Raw genomic sequence first — 17,238 nt, forward strand, 5'->3', positions numbered from 1 at the left:
TGTCACAAACAGGGACTGCCATCTAGTGTTCCACATAGGTAATGATGTTTCTTTATTACTCAAATGCTGAATTGTTAGACCCTAATTTAAATGTGTCTGAGTGCAGCTTAGGTCTGATTTTTGTGCAGTTTAAATTAGTTCCTCAAAGCATCTGTTGCTTAAATTGCACTATGAGAATAGGTGCCTATGGAAACACCAGAGAACATCCCTAAAGTGGAGATAACACTTCCCTACCTCATAGGGGTGTTGTGAAGATGAATTAATATAGTCAAGGTGTTCAGAGTACATAGTGATGGAGGCCACAGAAGAGGCTAAATAGGCAGATTACTAGAGGGGCGAGGATCCCAGGGAAGAAGAATCACTTCACTGGAGGGTGAGGAAGATGTGATGGTAGTAGCATGAAAGTTGCATTAAGCAAAAGCTTCTTGTGTTGTGCTGATAAAGCCCTAAGGAGATGGGTGTGGAGCAAGCCCAGCACTTCTGTTGGGCAGCTGTGCAGCAGCCACAAGGCATAGTTAGGTCTGAGTACTGTGAAAGAAGATGAGGAAGTTACTGCTGTTAGCTCTGGGGACAAGTAGAGTATCCCCTATCTGAAAATTTAAAATGATAAAAAGATACCTTTCCAAAGCTCTAGGTGCTCTAACGATTAATTAGACAATACACTGATGTCCCCTCAGTTTTAAGAGTGGCCAACTATACGGAGACCACCAATGCCCGTGTCAATTAGAGATGATGGTTTTTGTGATGCACAAAACTGGGAAAGATATGGTTTCAGCTATCACTTACCATTTCACTGCTACTGCATTTAAAAAAATAATCATAGTATGTCCAATATTGGGTTGTTTTCCCTTCTCCAGATCAAATACATGGTCTTAAGAAAAATGCAGCCAGTGATACATAGAGGTTGGATAATCTGCACTGAGGAGGCTGGCTATTAGCCAGGATGGGCAGGGATGGTGTGTCCCTATCCTATGCTTGCCAGAAGTTGGGGATGGGCGACAAGGGATGGATCACTTGATGATTACCTGTTCTGTTCATTCCCTCTGAAGCAGCTGCACTGGCCACTGTCAGAAGACAGGATACTGGGCTGGATGGACCTAGTATGGCCATTCTTATGGGCTTTGGCCCAAATCCACACTTATGTTTAGACTACTGAGAGGCGGTCAAAGTGGACAGAAGTATGATTAGATCGGTCGCCCTGGCTTTTTTGAGAGAGTATTTCTTCAGGTGATTTTGTATTAGTAGTTTGTAACAGTATGTTTGAAAGCCTTCATATGACACCCCTACATTTTGCTACTTTGACACATGCAGTGCACAGGCTAATGTCAGCAGCAGGGCCTGAGCACAAGGTTTTGAGCTGGATGAGAGATATGATGCAGATTTGGATTAAACAGCAAGACTAGTTCCGTCCATTGAGAGCACCATGACACACAGTGAAAGAGACTTTCTTCCTTTCACTGCAGCAGGTGTACCTGCTCCTGCCCCTTCACAGCAATACCCATAAAGAGAAAAGGCAGCCACGGGGTTAGTCATTTCCCAATGCAGGACGGAGGAGGCAGACACGATTTGCTGGACGTGGGGGTAGGAATCTTCTCCTCTGCATTCACGCTACTCCCAGAAAATACACCACAAAAGGAACAAGTTTCTAAGCTGCACACATAGTCCTGCCTCTGTGGAGCTTGCAGATCTATGAAATTTGTTGCTTGCAACAACGTTCTCTGGCTCTTACTAAAGAGGCCTCCAAAGTTGATCTATCAGCCATATCTCATGTCACGTACCCTTCCCTCCCTCCCCCCAAGCCCGGCAGGCCCAGGGGATCAGGGAGGGGGACGGTGGCGCGGCACCCTAGGAGCTGGTGCCCAGAGACAAACACTCACGCTGCGCGCTGCAGCTGCCTCAGCAAGTGAGCGACTCTCTCCCGTCCTCCTGCCATCGCGGCGAGTGTTGGGGGATGGCAGGGCACCAGCAGGGCCTGCCGGGAAAGCGAGCGGCAGCAGCTCAGCTGCACACAGCATGCACCGGAGGGAGCGAGGGGGCGGACAGGACTGCAAGGTATTTGCTGAACTCTCTCCCCTCCCCTGCTCGATCTGGCCGCCACATGACAAAGCCGGCTGCAGGGACACACGGGCTAGCTGGACCGCTTTGAACGCCCGCCTTTGGCTACTCGGTCTATTTGAGCTAAGGCAGAGATCCGAATCACTGTTCTATCTATTTGCGCATACCAGGGGTTTTCAGCCTTTTTTCATTTGTGGACACCCTAAAAAAATAAAAAAAATCAAATAGAAGTGCTGATCCCTTTGGAAATCTTAAGTCTGCAGCCCCTCACCCCTAGCAGAATTGGGTACTTACATAATTTCAGTAAGTTTACAGTGTTATAGGACTGTCCATAAAACCAGTGGTGGATAGGTCCTTAAGTTTTGTTTCAGTGTTATAAAAGGATGGGAGGAGTCCTAAAGCTACCAAAAATGTTTTAAGTAATGTATGGACAGCCCCTATCTGAGAAATCTCTCCCCCCAAACAGAACTCTAGTTTTTCCTGCACACTTCTGCCTCACTTATTGTTCATTTCAGAATGAATCAAGCACCTAGTGATGCTGTAATTAATGTTTTTTTTCCCCCTCTAAAACCTGCCTATACAAACTCAAATTACCAAAAATGGGCCTCAATCCTGCAGAAACTGAAAGTATATCCATAACTCTAACTGCAGTAGTTCTACTGACTTTTAGCACATACACATGCAGGCTTGAGGCCTTAGACTGCTAAGAGGCAGAACAGTTTTTAAAAAATAGGTAAGTATCTCTTCCTTCCATAGGAGATTAGTCAGAGACAAAATTTAAAAGCCAATGTAAGAGACAAATAGCAATCTCCCAGGTTGGGAGACTGACCTGAACAGTGAGAGTGCCAATTACTTAGTTCAAAATGTGGACTAATCATTTTAAATACTACCCTGGTTTTAGAATGCAGACAGTAAGTGGAGAGAGATCCCTAGACAAAATGTGAGATGTACTTTCGAAATAAAGGCATCACAGAAATGCAATATATTAATATTAAAATCAGCACACATCAAATTAATGGAGATATCCCATCTCCTAGAACTGGAAGGGACCTTGAAAGGTCATGAGTCCAGCCCCCTGCCTTCACTAGCAGGACCAAGTACTGATTTTGCCCCAGATCTCTAAGTGGGCCCCCTCAAGGATTGAACTCACAAACCCTGGGTTTAGCAGGCCAATGCTCAAACCACTGAGCTATGGTAACAGGGCCTACAATTAATTTTTTAAAAATAGTTATGTTGTATCTTTCAGAATCCAGCTGTTACTACTCTGCATTCTAGGAAGCAAAGGGGTGTCATACTGAGAGGTACTTATAAAAGTGGCATGGGGAGAGGGCAAATGGAGATGTTACATTAGACCTGATTAGGGTTTGGATATCCCCTCCATTCCCTTTGAGGAGCAAAACATGGTATCCTAAAATAATGTATGTATGGTTGCATTGTTGGTTACAGAAATATAATGACTTAAAAAAAGTTATCTGCTAAAGACTGATATAAAAAAAGCCAGGGTGTAAATTCATGGAGGTATTGTACTTTTTATAATAGCATTTGCTCAAAAAGGTGCCTCTATTTTATTACAATCTCAATTATATCAGTAATCAGACAGATTTTAATTATGAGTATTAAAGGCTTTCAGCCAAAAAAGTCTACCCTAGGGTTAAAAAACCCCAAAGCTCTTAATACTTCTCCCATTTATTTCTGAAATCTTTTAAACACCCCAGTTTGCACCCCAGCAACAGCCCTGGGGGTCCCACTCCCTATCTTTTCCCAGTATAGCCTCACAGAGATCCATATCCTGAACATTTAAGCTCTACAATGCTAATTAATGGCTATATCATCCCTCCAAAATTCTTGTGACTCTCAAAAAGAAGATGTTGCATTCTGGCTGTTGTGCAATCCTGATAGCATATCCTGTAAAATTCAAAGAGACTAGAGCAGTGGTTCTCAACCTTTCCAGACGACTGTACCCCCTTCAGGAGTCTGATTTGTCTTGCGTACCCCCAAGTTTCACCTCATTTAAGAACTATTTGGTTACAAAATCAGACATAAAAACACAAGTGTCACAGCACACTATGACCAAAAAAATTGCTTACTTTCTCATTTTTACCATATTATAAAATAAATCAATTGGAACACAAATATTGTACTTACATTTCAGTGTGTAGTATATAGAGCACTTTGAACAAGTCATTGTCTGTATGAAATTTTAGTTTGTACTGACTTCACTAGTGCTTCTTATGTAGCTTGTTGTAAAACTAAGCAAATATTTAATGAGTTGTACCCCTTGGAAGACCTCTGCACATATCCCTGGTTGAGAAACACTGGACTAGAGTTTAAACCTGGGTTTGAAACAGTTGTCCCTTTTACATGGGGCTACGAGTGCTGACTCACCTGTTGTCCCGCCAATGGCATAGCTTCAATAACTACGTCAAATGAACTCTACAACAGGTGGCAAGTTGGAAAGTAGGGACACTCAGTTCCAACCACTTGACACCAGAATGATGGTACTTAGAGCAAAACCATTGAGTATATGCGATGTTTACATAAGTTACATGCAGAAGATGCTCCATTACTCAATCCTTCAAATCTCAGTCTCATCCAACCCCCATCCCAGCCTTCAGCTCTCTCCAACCCCACTCTCTCTTTTCCTCACCCACAATACTTTTGCTAAGAAAAGCTGGGCCTATGTAACATCTGACTGGCTTGTGTCCAAAGCATGTGAACTGAGAATCTGTAATCTTAGGAGTAACAACTTTTTCAGATAGTGTTAATGTTTTGAAGTATGTAAACCCTTCCAGTATGAGCTTTCACTTGATTTTTCAATTAAAGAGCAAATTCATAAAAAAGCAAGTAACATTCCTTGTGGAAACAAGGAAGTTGGGGGAACTAGAGTTCCTATTACCTCATTTAAACATTAAAATATATCACTTAATTCCAGTCTCTCCCCACACATCAGAAAACACTTCCCTACAAGTAGCTGAACCTGTTAATAAGGCCATAACTTTCTCAGTTTTAGTAGCAAACCAGGGCTAGAGTTCAAACAGCAAACACTGATCTGAAGATTTTGGTTCAGGCCTCTCTCTACTTTCAAAAGGAAAAGACAGTGGGCTTGTAAGTTTTTCATCTCTGTGATAAATGAGACACATGCAGTTTTCAAAAGGTTTTTTTAGGCAGAAAAAAATAAGCCTCTAAAATGCCTCTACTATTAGAATTCAAAGACTAATGGTAACAAGTCAAGAGTGAAAGTTGAGGGGAAAGTATTTGTAGACACTGTTTGGTAAAAAACAATGGAACTTAATGGCTAGTGAATATTCAGGATAAAACGAGGAATATTTGTGGTACCTTAGAACAGGGGCGGGCAAACTTTTTGGCCGGAGGGCTGCATCAGGTTTTGTAAATTGTACGGAGGGCCGGTTAGAGGAGGGGGTCAGGCCCCCCCAGGACTCCTGCCCCATCCAACCCCCCGTTCCCTGATGGCCCTCCTGCCCCATCCAACCCCCCGTTCCCTGATGGCCCTCCTGCCCCATCCAACCCCCCGTTCCCTGATGGCCCTCCTGCCCCATCCAACCACCCCTTCTCCCTGTCTCCTGGAATCCCTGCCCGACTGCCCCCTGCCACCCAATCCAACCCCCCCTCCTTCCTAAACTGCATCCCCAGGACCCCTGCCCCCATTCAACCCCCTGACCGCCCCGACCTCTATCCACACCCCTGCCCCATGACCACCACCCCAAACTCCCCTGCCTTCTATCCAACTCCCTCCCCCCCCACCCCCACCGCGCTGCCTGGAACACTGGTGGCTGGTGTAGGGGGACCAGACAGCAAATGTGAAAAACTGGGAGGGGGGGGGGGTAATAGGAGCCTATATAAGAAAAAGACCCCAAAATTGGGACATCTGGTCACCCTAGGCTGGCGGCGCTGGAGCCAGGCCATGCCACTGCCACCATGCAGCTCAGAGAACCGGATGAGGCCGGGATCTGTAGCTGCATTGCCCCAGGAGCTCACAGCCCAGCCACCCAGAGCATTGTACCAGCGAGCAAGCTAGCTGAGACTGCTGGGAGGGGGAGGGGGGGAAGGGGGAACAGCAGGGGAGGGGCCAGGGGCTAGCCTCCCAGGCCAGGAGCTCAGGGGCCGGGCAGGACGGTCCCACGGGCGGGATGTAGCCTGCAGGCCGTAGTTTACCCACCTCTGCCTTAGAGGCTAACAAATTTATTTGGGCATAAGCTTTCATGTGTTAAAATCCACTTCATCAGATGCAGGGAGTGGAAAATACAGTAGACAGGTATATATACACACAGTACATGAAAAGATGGGAGTTGCCTTACCAAGTTTGGGGGGGGTTCATCTTTTCATGTACTGTGTATATATACCTGTCTACTGTATTTTCCACCCCCTGCATCTGATGAAGTGGGTTTTAGCCCACAAAAGCTTATGCCCAAATAAATTTTAGTCTCTAAGGTGCCACAAATACTCCTCGTTGTTTCTGCTGATACAGACTAACAGGGCTACCACTCTAAAACCTGTCACCATTCACGATAAAGAGTTGCTTTTGTTCAGAGATTCACCCTTTCAACTTATAAAGGTGTTAAATGTCACAACTATCCAAAATCTTCTACAGCCCTCCCACAGAAATCAGATGAATATTTCTGCTGTTTCTAAAAAGGCTAAAACAGTAGAAACCCCATACACATTAAGATAAGGAGTGCCAGAGAATGTTTTACACAGTTAAAATTTTTTTTGGCAGATCACCTTTGAAATATTGCTCACGTTTCTCCAGAGAGAGCGCGTGCGCGCTTTACAGTTAGGTGAAGATGTATAACTTCTACACAGTCCAAATCAGTCAAGGTGAAGATGTATAACTTCTACACAGTCCAAATCAGTCAAGACCACAGTATGGTAGCAGTAAGGTTGAGTGCACATGTTATTTTAAATATACATTAGATTCCCTTCTTATCCAAATCCTACCAATTGGGGAAGGGGAGTGGAGATGAACCTTTATCTGTTGTCTTATTGGAATTCCACTTCCATCTAACTGGGTGAGTTACCAGTTTACTCTCTGGAGAGCAGAGCCCAATCCTTTTGGTGTAGGCAGCATTACCTGTTATGCCACTAACACACAATACAGCTACATGTTTTATACTTGTAAAGGACCCCAACTCAACTGCTGCAGGTCATTAGGGGCTCCTGTCCCATCTCTCCCTCATGCCATTAAGGTACACACCCCCTCACTGACGAGCAGACAGCTTGACAAAGGCAGGTTTTATTGATAAATAGGTGGGCAGGAAGGGGCGCCCCAGCGAGGAACATCCCTAGGCCAGGGGAGCAAGCCAGCCCCTGGGGTCCTTAGCAGCTACAGACTGCACGACTCAGTCCCATGCAGCCCCTGGGAACGGATGGAGGAGACGGCTGCAGCTCAGTGTCCCGCGAGCTCCCCAAAGACCTTCCTCCAAGCTCAGTGTCCCGCACAGGCCGCCGCAGCCCCCGTGTCCCTCCGGTCTCAGTGTCCGGCAAGACGAGTCCTGCGCCAAGCTCAGCTCCTCTTTCTGCCCGCCGGGCGCTGCTGCTGCTGCTGCTGCCGCCGGGCCCCGCCTTTCTTGCCCTTGCCGCCCGCAGGCCCCTTGCCGCCCCCCGGGCGCTGCCGGCCCCGCTTGCCCCGCTGCCCGCGCTTCCTGCCCTTGCCCGCGGCTGCCTGGGCGTCCTCCTCGCGCAGCTGCTTGTTGACGGCGCGGGTCAGGTCGAGCGGCGGCTTCTTGCTGCCCAGGCCCCGCAGCAGCTCCAGCTGCCGGCTCCTCTCGGCCGCCAGGTCACCGAGCAGCGGCGCGAAGTGCCGCTTCTTGCCGCCCCTGGGCGGGGGCGCGGCCGGCTCCTTGGGGAGCCGCGGCTGGAAGCGGCCCAGGGAGGCGGTGGAAACGCGGGCCACTTGCGTGGCGCGGCCCAGCTCGGCGCGGCTCTGGTGGCCGGTGGGGTGGAGGCCGCGGCCGGGCAGGGCGCCCCGGGCGATGTTGCGGAGGCGGTTGAACTCGTTGCGCGCCACTTTCTCGCGCTTGTCGCGGAGCCGCTTGGCGAACTGGTCCTCGTTGGGGTCGGCGCCGGCCGGCACCTCGATGAGCCAGTCCCGGGCGGGGTCCCCGCCGGCCCGCTCGTAGCCCCAGCGCCGCCGCCACTGCTTGGCCGCCTCGTCCCACACCAGCGACGTGCGCTTCCGCCGCCGGATACCCTTCAGCCGGGCGAACTGCTCCCAGCGGGTGGGCGGCCGGGGCCGCGGCAGGGGCTTCTCCCGGGGCAGGCGGTAGGAGGGCTCGGGCAGCTGCGCCACCAGCGGCCCCGTCGCCCCCTCGGCGCGCCCCGCCGGCAGCCCCCACAGCTGGGCCACCAGCAGCTGCGTGTTGTCCCGGGCCAGCGAGCGCAGCCGGCTCTCGCGCTGGGCCCCCGCGACGCGCGGCATCGAGGGCGGCGGGTTCCGGTCCAGCGCGAGCAGGTTCCCCAGGTCGAACTCCAGCTCCAGCTCCTTCTCCACCGCGACACTCCGGTGCGGCTCCGCCGCGCGCTGCTCCGCGCGAGCCAGCAACTCCTCCACGCTCAGCGCCGCCATGGCCGCGAGACACCAGCCAACCGCCCCCCACGTGCGGGAGGCTTCACCCGGCTTGAAGAAAGGTCAAAGGGTTCGGTTCCGGCTGGCTGGGGGCACCGGATGTGCGTATGGACCAATGGGCGCGCTCGTAACCGCGCAGACCCCTCTACCCAGAACAACAACTCCCAGAACGCACTGTCTCCTGCTGTGCTTAACCGCGTGGGTAACGGTGCCGCGCTGCCCCCTGGGAGCTGTAGTGCTCTACGGCCAGCTACTCAGGCCAATCCTGTGTATTGCTGCTGGGATTTGTAGTCCGGCTTCCTATTCTGGATGCACGTTGGGACCTGTAGTCTAGTCTCCAAGGGTTCGGGCTAGTAAAGCGGTGCATTACGGGATGCACAATCTGCACAGCTTTGCTTGCTGGCTCCTGTAGTTTCCCTGAGCCGTAGTGGCTCCTGCTGGGTGAAGGGGAGACCAAGCTCTAACCCCCCTTTGTGGTGGCTGCTGCGAGTGCTGAGAAACGTGGGGTGGCTGTAGACTGCCTGTGAGGGCTGCTTGGAAATGTAATTTTGGAGGCCTGGGGATAGGGGGGCCAGAGCCCCCCTGTTCTGCCTTGGTCTGCCCCAGACACTCAGTAGGGTTTATTCCTGGAGGTTGCAGAATCATCACATGACAGTCTTTAATTCCTGGCTGCAACTGTGTCTGTGGCATGCTTCCCTGAGGACTGTATCTGCTCTGCTGGTACTGACCTAGCACCACCTACACATTCTCTCCTTTCTGCTCTGCTTCTCTAAAAGGGTTTATCAAACTTTGTCAAAATATTTCTGCCTAAAGATACATACATTTTCCAAGTCTTCACTTATTTCATTTTTAACACATGTTCATTCCATGTATCACAACAAAACCATTATCTATCTAGCCAGGCTTGTGGGCCCATATTTACTTAGGCCCAAATTCTTCTGAATTACACAAGATTCCATTGCAATCGTGTAACTGAGAGCAGACTTTGGACCTAAAATCTATGTCAGGACCCAAAATGAGGATGGGGAGGGTGAGGGAAGGAACGTGTAACCTAATCCGGGTATACATGAAGTACAAACACATGAAACACCACACACACTTCTTTTTGTAGATTAGAGGAAACTGCTCTGCTCAGATTAAAAGGCAGTGTCTGATCATTCACCTTAATCTTTTAAAACAACCACTACTGGCATGCAGTTGTTCAGACTGGTGACAGGTAGTTCAGATTTGTCTTTCTTGTCCACCTTTCTGTCTTGCTGCTGTGAAAGTGAGTAGAGGATAATGGAAGTGCCTACATGCTGCTACTGAAGAACAGAGTATTTATCCTATGTTCTCAGAAAATATATAGAAGAAAGAGGAGATAGGCAATGCAAATTATTAGAGGCATGGTATAATTATGATGGAGTTTTCTTTCTTTTTAAATCAACCTACATACCACCTGACTGCTGCTCACATATCAAGTATGAGTAAGGCTACGATTTAGTCACAGAGGTCATGGCAGTCATGGATTCCATGACTTTACCGGGCCTTCATGACTTCTTTGGCTTCAGCTGTTAGGGGCTGAAGCTGGGGCTTGAGGCGGGACTATGTGCCCCTGCCCTGCAACTGGGGCTGGAACCAGAAACCTGCAGCCCCTACTCCATGGCTTGCAGCAGAGGCTGCGCAGCCCTGCCCCATGGCTGGGCTGCAGTGGGAGTCATGCACCCCCCTCGCAGCTTCCTAGGGCCACGCGCTTCCCTTCTGACTGCAGCCGGGGCCGCACACCACAGTTGCCAACTTTCACGCGGTAAATAAGCACCCCGACTTTCACAATAAGCCCGAAATCAAGCTAATCCCATTTCAAAACAAGGCCAAGACAAGCCAATCCCTAAGAATCCCAACAGTCTATGTGACTGCGTTTTTTCCGTGGGTTTGGCGTGTCGGCTGCACATCCCTGTCCCACAGCTGCAGCCAGCTCCAGAGCGGGGACTGTGCTCTGCCCTCCGCTATGGTCACTGGAGCCAGGGCTCGGCCTGTTAGTCCCCCCATAGGACTCCATTCACTCCCTCCTCACCTAGCCCTGCCCCCGGTTATTTTTAGTAAAGTCACGGACAGGTCATAGGCTCAGTGAATTTTTGTTTATTGCCCAAGATCTGTCCATGACTTTTACTAAAAATAACCATGACAAAATCTTAGCCTTAAGTAGGAGAACCACTGACATAGGAAATGCCCTGGGTGTTTAAAAACAGATCAGTGCCTCTCTGGACAATTTTCTTGGTTACCACAAGAAGGCACTATATTGCATATTACATTGTGTTCACTTCCCCGGACAACTGATGTTTTCAGCCAGAATTACAGATTCAAGTGACTTTAAGGAGAGTTGTTCTCATCTTTTTGAAAGCTTATGGATACTATTTCAGAAACATGGGAAATATTTACACCTGTGTCCTGCATAAGAAAGTTCCATTGCCATGTTTTATTTTCATCTCTTTTACTAATGCTGTAAAGTATTAAACATTGGAGCAGATTCAGTGGCACACTTTGTTTTGTGCTGCTCCAATGACACAAAGCAGCCATAAACCTGACCTAATTGAGTTTATGGTTGTTTTGTATTGCTGGAACAGCACAGAGCACCGAAAGCATGCCAATGCATTTGGCTTACTTTTTGGAATGGTAGTAAGAATCAGTTTGGGGAAAAAAAAAAATCCTGAAGGCAAAAACTCCAGTTTTGGTAATTCCTATTTAGGATTTAATTCCAGCACTCCTATCTACTCTGAGTAGTATCTAGTGAAGTCAATAGGCTTGCTTATCCACTTCATTACACCAGTTTTACTCTGGTATGATTCCATTGCTGGAGCAACAAGGCTATTGCTTGAGCTTCCCTATGTCTCACACACCTCTGACAATCATTTCAGCCTAGGGTTGCCAACTCTGACTGAAGATATCCCAGGAGATTTTCCACCCCAACATGACGTAATGTCATTTTCTTAAAATATTCTATTAAAATCTCCTGGATTGCTTTCAATAGTCACCAGGAGATCAATGCCGATTCCAGGAGACTCCAGGCCAATCCTGGAGGGTTGGCAACCCTATTTCAGCCCCTTGTGATTGTTGGTAGCCAATGTAACTTATGCCAGGGAGCAGACCTGGCACACAGCTCAGTGGTGCAAAGGTGACCTTTACACCCTCTTTTTCATCCTCCCTCTGGTTTGTGCCGTGTTTCTTTGACAAAGCCAAAGAACTGGTTCAGTTTGTAAATCTCTGAATACATGATTATACAGAAACCATCATAAGCACTTGTGGTAACTTGTAGAGAAGGTCCTTTTCTATTGAAAAAGAAATGACATGCCCAGCACATTATATGGAGCTTTGAAGTTGTGGCAGAAATAGGTCTAAAAGTGTTGTACAATCTTTTGTGGAAAGAATACACCCCATGGTTTGGTAATAATACAAGTTTTTACAATGATCTAAATATGTATGTACACAAAGGCTCTGAAGGAACTGTTTGAATCTTTTATATAATCAACATTTGTTAAATCACAGCAAAACTTCCTCTGACTTCAGTGGGGCCATAGACTTCAAAGGTGTCAGATTTCACCCCCTGTATACCTTTTTATATAGTGATTCCTTAGTACTGCACATACCTGTTCCCTCTGTGTGGGATATATATCTGCTTAATTTACTGACGAAACCAAACTTTTAATGCTGCAAGCACTTGAAGAACCTGTATAATGTAACTGAAGAGCAAGCTGTATTCTACTCTGCCTCAAGTATCATCAACTAAATTGCTAGCTATTAAATCTCTGACTCCAGAATCTTTATTGGTTTTGATAGTGATGATGCAGACAGGAAAAAAGTTTGATTTTGTGATAGCAGGATGTGAGTGTAATCGTGGCTGTTGGAAAGATGCTTGACTGGATTTGTAAACCAAACAAAATTGGAGAGTGGAAGTTATTGATGACGGCCTGGGAAAATATGAAACAGTGAGATGTGATTTTTAGAGATGGTCCTTTTTTAACCACAACCACACTTTAATGTTAAGGTCATAACATAAAAACAAACACATATGTGTAGGAGCCCATCCATATCCAAGGGAAGAATCTGGCTTCTTATAAAAAAGGGACAGATAATCTTGTGGTTGAAGCATGGAAATGGCAGCTAGGAGATGTGAATTCTAATCTCACTTTGCCCCACGTTTCATGACAACTATATAGGCTTCTTGGGCAAGTTATTTAGGCAGAAATTTTCAAAGGTGCCCACTATTTTTAGGTGTCTCAGGTTTTAGGAGCCCAGCTTTAGAAACCTAGGTCTAATGTTCAGAGGCGCCGAGCACCGATAGCTCCTACTGATTACAACTGGAGTTGTAAGTATTCAGCACTTATAAAAATCAGCCTTGGTGTCTCAAGTTGGGCACCCCAAACTTGGAGGCCCTCAAATTAATGGACACTACAAAATTTGGCCTCTCTCTGCTTGAGTTTCCCCATCTATTCCATGTGCATAATAATTGTTACTTCACAGAGTGTTGTGAAGCTTACTTCGCTATTGTTTGCTAAGTGCTCTGGGATTTTCAGGTTGTATTTAGGTGATTCTGGTTTATAGGTTTTTACTCACTTATCACCGTGATATATATCTGGACACCTGTACAAAACCCTAAGATAGCCATAGCCATACAAAATTAGACAGATGAGATAGGTGGAAAATGCTATAGATATGAAAAGTGTAACCATAGTTTTTAAACACACTTTGTTATATGGATGTATTGCAGTGGTTTCCTAGTCACCGAGGCTGGGATTTTCAGCAGACCTAATGGGGTTAGGCACCCAATTCTCCTTGAAAGTAATTTGGAGTTGGGCAACTGACTCCTTTAGGTCCCTTTGAAAATCCCAGGCTGATTTCACATATCAAATCCAGTTTTTAGATTTGGGCACCCATTTGGTAATTAGGCATCTACACTAGATTGAGAATCTAGATCAGTGGTTCTCAAACTTTTGTACTGGTGACCCCTTTCACATAGCAAGCCTCTGAGTGCGACCCCCCCTTATAAATTAAGAACACTTTTTAATATATTTAACACCACTGTAAATGCTGGAGGCAAAGCGGGGTTTGGGGTGGAGGCTGACAGCTTGTGACCCCCCCGTGTAATAACCTCGTGACCCCCTGAGGGGTCCCGACCCCCAGTTTGAGAACCCCTGATCTAGATGTTGAAATGAAAATGCACATGTAAAATTAGCTACCCTGCCTTAGACACCCATATTTGAAAGTTTGGTCCACCACGGCCCTGATCATGGGAAGTACTGAATGCCCCCAGCTCCCATTGTTTTTAATGGGAATTGAGAATGCTCAGCTTTGTAGGAAGCATTCAGCAGTATACTGGACTGAACTCCAGATAAGCTACAACATCTAGGTTGTAGCTGGGGATTAATCTAGGGAGCAAAGTGCACCAGTCACAGGTAACAGATTCTTTACTCTTCCAGCTATGTAAGATATTAATTATGAGACTAGTGAAAACACACATAGAGACATGAAGTTTTTATTTAAATCTTAGATACAAGAAATTATAGAAAAGCAAGAGAAGTACAGGAACATGTAGGTATTGTAAAGCACCCTTTAGTCCACAGCATTGCATTGTGCATGCTTACAGCTTAGGCTGGTACAAGATAAAGCAATTCCCCAATGTTGACATGCTTACAAGCTGAGGGAAGCCAGTGGAGATGAAGATGAAACAAAGTAAGTGGAGAGTGCATTATAGGAGGAGGTGACAGTCCAGGCTTCTGCCTTATCACCCAGTGGCCTACTTTTGGTGTATGCCAGGCATGGATGGCATGTCCCAGTTCTGGCTGTGCCTGCGGGACTATACCATCCGCCCCCCAAACAAAATGGCATAGTGTGAGATCACGCTGCATAGGGTATACCACACCATGATTAAAAATGCCACACCATGCCACTGTTATCACCCCAATGTTCCAACTGGGGATGGGCTTGACAACCTTTTATACACCTTTTCCCATTCCACCCTGTGACGGGTTGGATCACAGAAACCCCCTTGGGAGCTGCCACCAGATGTGCAAAGACTACCCCTGCTTCTGTTTTCCCTGCCAGCTCAGGACTCCAGCACCCTGTCTTGCTGAGCCAGACACTCCCGTCTGGCTCCAGACACAGATCCAGGGTCTGAATCTCCTGTCCCAAAGCTGCAAGTTTACCTGAAAACAGCTCACAGTAGTGTGCTTGTCTTTAGCACTCAGATGCCCAACTCCCAATGGGGTCTAAATCCAGATAAATCCGTTTTACCCTGCATAAAGCTTATGCAGGGCAAACTCATAAATTGTTCGCCCTCTATAACACTGATAGAGAGATATGCACAGTTGTTTGCTCCCCCAGATATTAATACATACTCTGAGTAAATTACTAAATAAAAAGTGATTTTATTAAATACAGACAGTAGGATTTAAGTAGTTCAAAGTAGTAATAGACAGAACAAAGTAAGTCACCAAGCAAAATAAAATAAAATGCGCAAATCTATGCCTAATCAAACTAAATACAGATAATCTCACCCTCAGAGATGCTTCAGTAAGTTTTTCTCAGACTGGACATCTTCCAGGCCTGGGCACAATTCTTTCCCCTGGTACAGCTCTTGTTCCAGCTCAGGTGGTAGCTAGGGGATTCTTCATGATAGCTCCTCTCCCTCTCTGTTCTCTTCCCCCCTTTATATATCTTTTGCATAAGGCGGGAACCCTTTGTCCCTCTGGGTTTCCACCCCCCCTCAATGGAAAAGCACCAGGTTAAAGATGGATTCCAGTTCAGGTGACATGATCACATGTCACTGCAAGACTTCATTACTCACTTGCCAGCACACACATATACAGGAAGACTCACAGGTAAATACAGCCATCTGCAGACAATGGGAGTCATCAAGATTCCAAACCATCATTAATGGTCCACACTTTACACAATTACAATAGGCCCTCAGAGTTACATTTTATATTTCTAGTTTTAGATACAAGAGTGGTACATTTATACAAATCAGATGATCATACTCAGTATATTATAAGCTTTGTAATGATACCTTACAAGAGACCTTTTGCATGAAGCATATCCCAGTTACGTTACATTCACTTATTACCGTATTTTCTCTAAAACTATCTCAGTTACATTATATTGACTTATTATCAAGTTTTTATAAAACCATATAGACTGCACAACGTCACACACCCACATACATCCAGGACCATATCTGATCAAGTGTCAGTCTCTATTTATATTTGGAATTCTGGGAGACCAATTTTAGGGTTCTAGTTGTCCATATGTGTTATTCCAGTTGACTATAATTCCATTTCCAACTGTTAATCCAATCATTCGCCTTAGTCCCTTTCCCAGTAGTTTTGATATGTCAATGTGGTTAGCTCTTACTGCAAAAAGCCCTTAAGATGCTACCATCTGTTTATGATTTACCTATTTATCACAAAGTGCATTGCTAAACTATCACAAAATACATATTACTAACTTCTAGGCCTCACTGTAAGCCCTTAATACTTAAGACCTATACCTGAGCCTATTTTTTAATAAATATATGTTGGTTCTTCTACCTGCTGTTACAGATTCAATAACTTTCATCATTATTTTACCCAAAACTATAGATCCTCCAAGATCAGGTCAAGGGTCAATGGTCAAGAAAGGATAAGATGATAAGATGTCAGCATCTGTTTTCCTGTGTTTTAAAATGTTTATCCTCAAAGAGGAAGAGAAGAAAGGGATTATAGAGCTTAATCTTGAATTTCTTTCCTTCTGTTGGATTGTTTTACAACTTGAAGGTTGCTATACAATAGGGCTTTTCTTGGTATAAATCATTATATTCATGTTCATTCTTTTCCCCCCTCTGGTGACACTCCACTACTTAGATTTACTCTCCAAACTTTTGTCAGTTACCTCTGGATGGCAGTAGATATAGTTACAAGATGATTCAACCAATTCTTAAGCCTGCTCTGAGAATAGTACTAAGAGTATTTTTTTCAGGAAAGCTCAGTGTACTAGTAATTTAGTAAAATAGCAGAAAAGGAGCCCTTAAAATACTTACACTCTCTCCAAATCATTCCTCTTAATTAATTTATGGTTTTAATTCAATATTGCTTGAAGTAAAAGTTTACTTTTAAGGATTCTTTTATATGACAAACTTTATACAAATTATTTGCTCATCTGGATCTAGATTAAATGCTGAAGACTGTGGGCCAAATTGTGCCCTGCATAACAATAATATCCTAATTTACTACATTGTATAGCTCCTAACACCAGGGGCCTGTAGATGCTACTGCAATGCAAATAAATAATAATAATAATAATGAATTTGGCTTTAGATGATACCTTTCCTGTTCACCATAACCTCTAAGTACAAATATATTGACAGGCAAAAAAATGTGGGCTATTGCAATTTGGATGATGATTTTGCCTGAGAAAGGACTGTAGGATTAGGTCCTAAATCAGCACAAACAATAACATATATTTGGGGCCAAATTTTGCAGTGATTTATACTCTCTTCGGTCTCCTTTATTAATGGAGTTGCAGAGGATATAAGTCAGTTCAGAATTTGGTCCTCAATATGGTCTGTAAAAAATGAGGATAATAATACT

At 45.8% G+C, this 17,238-nt stretch overlaps 2 protein-coding genes across 3 annotated transcripts in view; both read right to left on the bottom strand.

The window, feature by feature from the left end:
- Positions 1-5,510, bottom strand: part of ADHFE1 (alcohol dehydrogenase iron containing 1) — a 36,854-nt gene extending 31,344 nt beyond the window's left edge. The window contains exon 1 of one of the 2 annotated variants that reach the window (XM_054018123.1): positions 4,201-5,510. Coding sequence is in view for 1 of the 2 variants with exons in the window: in XM_054018122.1 (XP_053874097.1) it covers positions 1,878-1,933 (56 nt within the window). In the remaining variant the exon portion in view is untranslated. Of the gene's footprint in view, positions 1-1,877; positions 2,025-4,200 lie in introns of those variants that run through there. The other variant, XM_054018122.1, reaches the window with a different exon arrangement.
- Positions 5,511-7,290: 1,780 nt separating this feature from the next.
- On the bottom strand, positions 7,291-8,698 carry RRS1 (ribosome biogenesis regulator 1 homolog). Its single transcript, XM_054018207.1, has one exon. The coding sequence runs from the start codon at positions 8,636-8,638 to the stop codon at positions 7,577-7,579; it is 1,062 nt and encodes a 353-aa protein (XP_053874182.1). The 5' UTR covers positions 8,639-8,698; the 3' UTR covers positions 7,291-7,576.
- Between the last annotated feature and the right edge of the window lie 8,540 nt (positions 8,699-17,238).

The sequence above is a fragment of the Malaclemys terrapin genome, chromosome 2 (assembly GCF_027887155.1).
Source record: "Malaclemys terrapin pileata isolate rMalTer1 chromosome 2, rMalTer1.hap1, whole genome shotgun sequence".
Classification (NCBI taxonomy): Eukaryota; Metazoa; Chordata; order Testudines; family Emydidae; genus Malaclemys; species Malaclemys terrapin.